Source organism: Sinocyclocheilus grahami, unplaced genomic scaffold (genome assembly GCF_001515645.1).
Source record: "Sinocyclocheilus grahami isolate Dianchi unplaced genomic scaffold, SAMN03320097.WGS_v1.1 scaffold1672.1, whole genome shotgun sequence".
NCBI classification, from domain to species: Eukaryota; Metazoa; Chordata; class Actinopteri; order Cypriniformes; family Cyprinidae; genus Sinocyclocheilus; species Sinocyclocheilus grahami.
In genome coordinates, this window is record NW_015506851.1 from 114,903 (window position 1) to 122,700 (window position 7,798).

A 7,798-nucleotide genomic window follows, 5' to 3' on the forward strand; every position below is an offset into this window, starting at 1 on the left:
AAAGGCATCATAACAGGGAAGATATTACAAATATATTAAAATAGTACAACAAATAAAAACAACTAGTAATGGGTAAACGTATGCAAGTTTTAGCACAACCTTTCTCAAATCTTTAGTCAAATCAGCGTAGCTTTGTAATCTCTGTAACAACTCAAATGTGTGACCCTGGACCACAAAACCAGTCATAAGGGTAATGTTACAGTCATAACTGCTAGGATCGGACAATATTTGGTCGAGATACAACTATTTGAAAATCTGGAATCTGAGGGTGCAAAAAAATCTAAATATTGAGAAAATCATCTTTAAAGTTGTTCAGATGAAGTTCTTAGCAATGCATATTACTAATCAAACATTAAGTTTTGATATATTTACGGTAGATTTACTAAATATCTTCATGGAACATGATCTTTACTTAATATCCTAATGATTTTTGGCATAAAAGAGAAATGTATAATTGTGACCCGTACAATGTATTGTTGGCTATTGCTACAAATATCCCCCAGCGACTTAACACTGCTTTTGTGCTGCAGGGTTGCATCTTAGTTTAAATGAGCTCAATTTTAAGACAATGGATAAATGCAGTTTTAAAGGGGACTGAGGCTATCACAAATCTGTGTACAGATTACGAAGCTAGAAACACAGTTTTTTTTAGAGGGACAGAGTACAAATTTAGTAAAACAAAACCTAGTTTTTTACATAAAAACAGCATAGTTGAGAAGTAGTAGGCTATTTTCTGTCCAGTTTTTAACCCCCCTCATCAGAACACTGTTTGAATCTGCGTGTAGGATTGTAGACTGCTGTGATAGAAACTGCATCATGAAAACTGTCTATAAACCTGTTGCCAAAAAAGAAGCTTCAAGGGACTTCTTAGTTTTCCTCCAAAATTTTGTCTGAAAATGAATGAATGTTAATACCATAATTTTACAGTTTTATTATAAAATATAATTACTTGTATTAAATACTCAATCTATTTCATATCGAACTTTTAATTACAGTACTTCGTGAGCACAATGAAATGTGTTCCACCGTGTCTTGTATCAATCAGATATTGTGTGAAACTCATGAAGACACAGTGTTCCATGCCATTCACGCATTAGAGCTACTCTGTTTTCTCTGTGGCGTTAGGATGCTCCCTATTTGCTTAGCTAACTCTGTGACATGTCTGTAGATGGTTTAGGTTTGTATACTGAGTACAGCAAGATCAAATCATCTGATGAGGATGAAGAGTTTGTCAAGTTTCATCTGTAAGGGACTTACTTCATTCTACAACAAAAAACAAATGGCAAATACGTGGCCGAGGAGTCAAACTGAGAGTTCTGGACATATTTGTTCAGGAAGCAGCGACTCTGTAAGAGGCTTGTCAATGTTTTCCTTGACTGTGTGTTCACAGAATCTAGAATCAGCTGGGAATAATAGTGTTCCTTGAGCAGGACACTGACTACTCTGCTGGCTGACACATGGACACTTGTTGATTTATAGGTTGATTTGGACAAAAGCAGAACTGCATGATGAAACGACATTTTAGAGTGGCCTTTTATTGTGGCCAGCCTAAGGCACACCTGTGCAATAATCCTGCTGTCTAATCAGCATCTTGATATGCCACACCTGTGAGGTGGATGGATTATCTCGGCAAAGGAGAAGTGCTCACTAACACAGATTTAGACAGATTTGTGAACAATATTTGAGAGAAATAGGCCTTTTGTGTACATAGAAAAAGTCTTAGATCTTTGAGTTCAGCTCATGAAAAATGGAGGCAAAAACAAAAGTGTTGCGTTTATAATTTTGTTCTGTATATATTAACTTTTTAGGGCTATATTTTTATATTTATTTCATATAAATATAATATTTTATTATTCCCCCTTTCAATTCGTGTATGGCTTGCACAGAAAGCTGGAGTCTGGGTTCTTATGAAGATGTGGTGTGAACGAGAAATGGTCCGAGATCACTTCAGTGCTGAAGAGGGCCAAGAAAAGAACCGCGTTCTCTTCTGAGTCCACCAAAAGGACTGAGGTAACTTTTGGCTGGTTTCCTGTCTGGTTCACTTTAAGTGAACTGGGTTTGGCTCCTTTAAAACAAACTATATTTGAAAACACACAAAAGCAGGGGTGGGAAAGTATGAGATTTCCAGGATGATCAAATATCTGATTTAATAAACAATTGATATCTGATCGAGAGATAACTTGAAACTAAAATATATTCACTGATGTTAAGACTAATATGTTAAATAATGTAAATATATATAACAGCACCACCTCCGCTGATCTATAATAGAGAACTGCTCGGTATTCCCCGCTATTCCCACACATTCCATTGAATTAATAGGAAGTCGTATGAATTTAATGAGAAAACATCACCAAACAAGTCAGCGTTTTTAAATCTGACGTTTCCCTGACCATTCTTACAATGCAAACACCCTAGGCATGTAAACGGTTATTCGTTTAATGTCGGGAATTTCCCCTGCTTATTAAAAAGTTACGTTCATATACATTGCAGTAGCAATACCTTCTTTCGCCTTGTACAGTTATTCATTGTTTATGCAATTTTGTTATAGTGTTTTATCCGTACAATAGGCTAACTGCAAATGTTTCAATAATGATTTCGTTAACAGCATTCATTTGGAAGCAGGTAATGATGTAATCGGTGGTTAAAATAGTTATTCATTTAACACATATACATAACATTTTACATGGTAATGCTAGTAAAACGCCATATTTGTGTGATCAGACTCTGAAATCGATGTTGCTCAATCAGGACATTAAAAATATACACATCATAACTTCTCCAGAGGAATAACTGACTGCATACACTATGGGCTTAAAGACATGAAGCTTTATTTCCAAGATGATGCATGGCAAGCTTTTCACTTCAGTACAACATAGAGCAATATAGTAACAGAGGCTTGTATCGTATTATTCGTTGTATATTCAAATCCATTTCTGATACTAATACGTTCATGTTTAATAATTATGTACATAAAGAAATAGGTAAATGATCCAGCACAAAATATAGCCAGTGTCATCAGTGCGCAGCAGACACACCCACCCTAACGATTTAAATATATCGCTTATCCTGCCCAAAAAAGACCATAAACATTGCAGACAACATCTGAAGTAAAAATTAATTTACATACACATAATACACATATTTCTGCTTGAACACAGCTCGGTATATTCACGTAGTTGAATACAGCGAGTGTTTTATAATGGATGCTCACATGTTTTGGAGACGTTTGTGAGGATCAGTGGTATTTATGTTTATAGCTTGCTCTGACAGAGGAACTATTCACTGATGACGTCGAGCCGAGTTCAGAATGGTTTAATTTTTCATTCGTTTTTTGGCATGTTTAGTGATTCTGAATGGAGCCGTATAGTAGTTTATATGCAGGTCTTTGGCATCTCCTTATGGTATTGTTTGTAGAGCCCTACACCGGCCTCAAATATAGGCCCCTAGCCCGGCAGCTGATCAGAATTCTTGGCCCGAGTCCGACCCAGTCCCCCCCCCCTCTCCCAAAACAGCTTATACTACTGTTTCTGCTATTAAAATAGTAGTTAATTTAGAAAAACGTTTGGAGCATTTTTTTGTTCGTTAAATGTAAGTTTTTGTTTTTTAAAGTGCACTCTAAAAAATGCTGGGTTATTTCAACCCAACGTTGGGTCAAATTTGAACTAACCCAACTTTTGGGTTAAAAATGTAATGTAAAAATTTAATCCAAAGGTTGGGTTAGTTCATATTTGGCCCAAAGTTGGGTTGAAACAACCCCGCATTTCTTAAGAGTGTAGCGGCCAAGCAGCCAGCGGCAGACAGTGAGTTGATCATAGCCTATTGTTTGATCAATTTAGCCTTCTCAATCATCACGACTTGCCTAGAATAAAATCTATAGATATAAAACAGTCCTCTGCACAAACTGACTTTGCTGCAGCCTGGAGAGCGTTTGATACTGTAAACCATTAAAAATGATTAGACAAAGTAAATGCTTTGGGTTTTTCCATGTACAGTAAAATCTTGGTTGGCTTCCTATCTAACTTAGGAGAGTGCAAATGGTAGAAGTGGGAGGGATACTTTCAAAAGGTAAAATTGTGAATAATGGGGTTCAACAGGGTAGCGTACTTGGTCCGCTATTGTTTTTATTATATATAAACGATATTCATGCTGCATGTGAGGGAAATATGTTTTTATATACTGATGATGCTGCTCTTTTAGTTGCAAACAAGGAGACTGAACAAATTCGGGAGAAATTAGGTGAGGAGCTTGTTAGAGTGAAGGAATGGCTGACTGAAAATAAGCTTTTATTATATTTAGTAGGGCTGCACGATTCATCGAATGCGATTGTCATGCACATCTCGTCAGTAAAGCCGGTTCTGTGATTAGTAGTAAATCTCCATCACATGCTTTCAGATGGAGCGGTATTTAATACACAGAGCCGTAGCTCACTGACAAGCTACGCAATATCGTGTTCTGATTAATCGCCTTTGATTATGAACGTGATATTGCGTAGCTTGTAAATCAGAATCCATTCTTTTTGGGTCAAATTATAAATTGTGTAAGGCAAAGGATTTAGCGGTCTAAGTTGATGGTTATGTCAGAGCAAATAGAACACTAGTTAATTAGAACGTCGGTCAATTACATTGGCTGTGTTTTGGATAGTAATTTAAGTGGAGTAAATATTGCTTGGAAATTGTTGCGGAAATGTAATGCTAGAATCAAATGCATTGCAAGACATACTAGTTTTTTAGATTCCTTCATTTCACAGAGTCGCCTATTTTCTGGAGCCATTTAAAAAAAAACATCTCCAGTTGTCACTTTATAGTAGTGAATTAATCACAGGTTTCTATGATCCCACACAGTTTACAGTTGTACGTACTTTCAATGTGTGAATCAAGGGTTACGTCTGAAACTCTTTACACACTAATGCTTCTCTCTAGTGTGAATTCTCATGTGTGACTTAAGATTTCCATTTTGTAAAAAGCTATCCCCACACAGTTTGCAGGTGAAAGCCTTCTCTGTAGTATGAAGTCTCACATGAGTGTAGAGGCTTACTTTACAGCTGAAACTCTCTCCACACTGATGACACACAAAACCCTTCTCGCTTGAATGTTCACTCTTCTCTCCAGTGTGAACTCTCATGCGGGACTTGAGGCTTTCTGCATATTTGTAACTCCTTTCACACTGATCACATGTGCATGGCTTCCCTGAATGAATGGTTATGTGTTGATTAAATGTTCCTTTTGTATCGAAACTCTCTCCGCAGTGTTGACATGCGAACGGCTTCTCTCCGGTGTGAACTCTCATGTGTTGTTTAAGGTTTGCTTTTTTAGCGAAACGCTTTCCACACTGATCACAAGTGAACGGCTTCTCTCCGGTGTGAACTCTCATGTGGGAACTAAGAATTTCTTTATATCTGAAACTCTTTCCACACTGATCACATGTGAACGGTTTCCCTCCAGTGTGAATGGTTATATGTTTATTAAGATTTCCTTTTTTAGTGAAACACTTTCCACAGTGATCACATATGAACGGCTTCTCTCCAGTGTGAATGATTACATGTTCATTAAGGCTTCCTTTTAGTGTGAAACTCTTTCCACAGTGCTGGCATGTGAACGGCTTCTCTCTAGTGTGAATTTTCATGTGTTCATTAAGGTTTACTTTTAATGTGAAACACTTTCCACATTCATGGCAAGTTAAGTAACTGGGAGGTTTGGTCTTCTGAACTGAATTGGTTTCAGTCGGTATGGATTTTTCTACAACAAAGAAATCATGTCTCTCATTTTGATCTTTCTCTTCTGTTTCTTTCAGTTCTTGACTCTCTTCTTTTATTGCCATCAGATCTAAAGTGAAAAAATGACAAATAGTTAATGGGAGTTTAATGGCTCAAATCAAGATAAAACTATTAAAACATCAAAACTAACATTATGCATCAAAACTGGGTTATTATAGACCAATCCTGAATCTGCCATTCAGGCTTAAAAATGAGAAAAATAGAGTTAATGATTTATTGAAGTGTAGGGGATGTACAGTTAAGACCCAAGGACCACATATGTTGAACTAAGACCAGGAGTCAGAGATGCAATTAACCGAAGAAAAATAGTAAATAGTTTGCGGTTTCATCAACAGAAGTCACTCGCAAGGAGTTCATAGGCCCACTTTGCTATATAGGCTGTTTTACCGAACATATACGCTTAGTACATTTATGGACCTGGGAACATTACAGTTGTGTTGCTGTCTATGGGAGGGTCTGAGAGCTGTCAGATTTAATCAAATATCTTAATTTGTGTTCCGATGATGAACGAAGGTCTCACGGGTTGGGAATGACATGAGGGTGAGTAATTAATGAGAGCATCTTCATTTAAAGGTACAGTGCTAAACATGCTGCCGACTGTCATTAAAGGGATAGTTCACCCTAAAATTAAATTTAGTTTATTATTTACTCGCTTACATGCTGTGCCAAACCTGCGTTAATATATTTCTTGTGCTGAACACAAAATAATTTATTTTGAAGAATGTGGGTAACCAGACATATTGACTATGATAGTAGGAAAAAATACTATGGAAGTCACTGGGGACCAGCAACTGTTTGGTTTTCAACGTTATTCAAAACAGCATTTATGTTCAGCCGAAGAAAGAAACCGGTTAAAATAAAACACTACGACAGAATTGACAGACAGATGACAGAATTTACATTTTTGGGTGAACTATCCCTTTAAATGTTAATAAAACAACAAAACACAGAAAAATCACTCACTACTCTTGACTTAAAAACTTTAAAATAGTTGCTTCAATAGGAATCAATCTGTTTTATTTTTATATTTGTTCATTCAATTTCTTGAATGCTCCTGCTAAATACATCACCTATGTACAGTGGGTACGGAAAGTATTCAGACCCCCTTAAATTTTTCACTCTTTGTTATATTGCAGCCATTTGCTAAAATCATTTAAGTTATTTTTTTTTCCTCATTAATGTACACACAGCACCCCATATTGACAGAAAAATTCTAATTCTTAGTTTTGCATGATATGATGAATGGGTGGTTCATGTTTAACAGCAGATTCAGTGACATTAGAGACTAGAGCTGATCTGCGCATCACGGCACGCGTCTGCAACGCATTAAAGCCTGTGTTACGGCCACCGGAGCTGATCGCGGCTGGACTGGTGTTTATACCCAGAACTCATGCTTATCACATCGGTTACATTACGCCGCTCGCGTCCGGTGTAGAATAGAACCCATTATAATCAGTGATGTTGTCTACACAGAACGAGGTATCAGTGTACTGCATCCAATTTATGACGTGCTGACAGAAGTTCAAATTATTTTAACGGTCGCTTTGTCGCGTTCTGTTGCGGCGCAGACACGGTGTCAGCGTAGTTTGTCAGTACAGTCAGTAACGCAGTAGATTGAAAAGTTAGTATCTTTCTGCTGTCCAATAGACAATAGTGGTGGTTTGAGTCTGTTGAATGGTGATTTAACACTACATTGTCACCTAGTTGGAGAGACTCAATGCGAAGTAAATAAACAATGTCCTCGTCTTTTACTCTCACAATGAGCTTATCATATTCGTTTGCTACATTAGTAGGGCCCTGTGATTTCCACAATGCAGAAAACATGGACGGAAATGCGGAATCCAGTCATAAAAATGGAATTTACTATATAATGCGGAATTTAATGGAATTTGTCGTATTTTTGATGAATAAATAAAAATCAGATCAATACATATATATACACATATACTGTGCCTGTGAATATTAAACTGCAAAAAGATTATTTAAATACGAATGTTCTGCATGTTCATTTGATTACCAGAA

At 36.9% G+C, this 7,798-nt stretch overlaps 1 protein-coding gene across 1 annotated transcript in view; it reads right to left on the reverse strand.

Annotated features, from left to right (window-relative positions):
• Positions 1-4,395: 4,395 nt before the first annotated feature.
• Positions 4,396-7,798, reverse strand: part of LOC107571944 (gastrula zinc finger protein XlCGF8.2DB-like) — a 13,188-nt gene continuing 9,785 nt past the window's right edge. Inside the window, exon 2 of the mRNA XM_016258333.1 lies at positions 4,396-5,825. Within this exon, the coding sequence (XP_016113819.1) occupies positions 4,906-5,820 (915 nt within the window). The 5' untranslated portion in view covers positions 5,821-5,825 and the 3' untranslated portion in view covers positions 4,396-4,905. The remainder of the gene's footprint in view (positions 5,826-7,798) is intronic.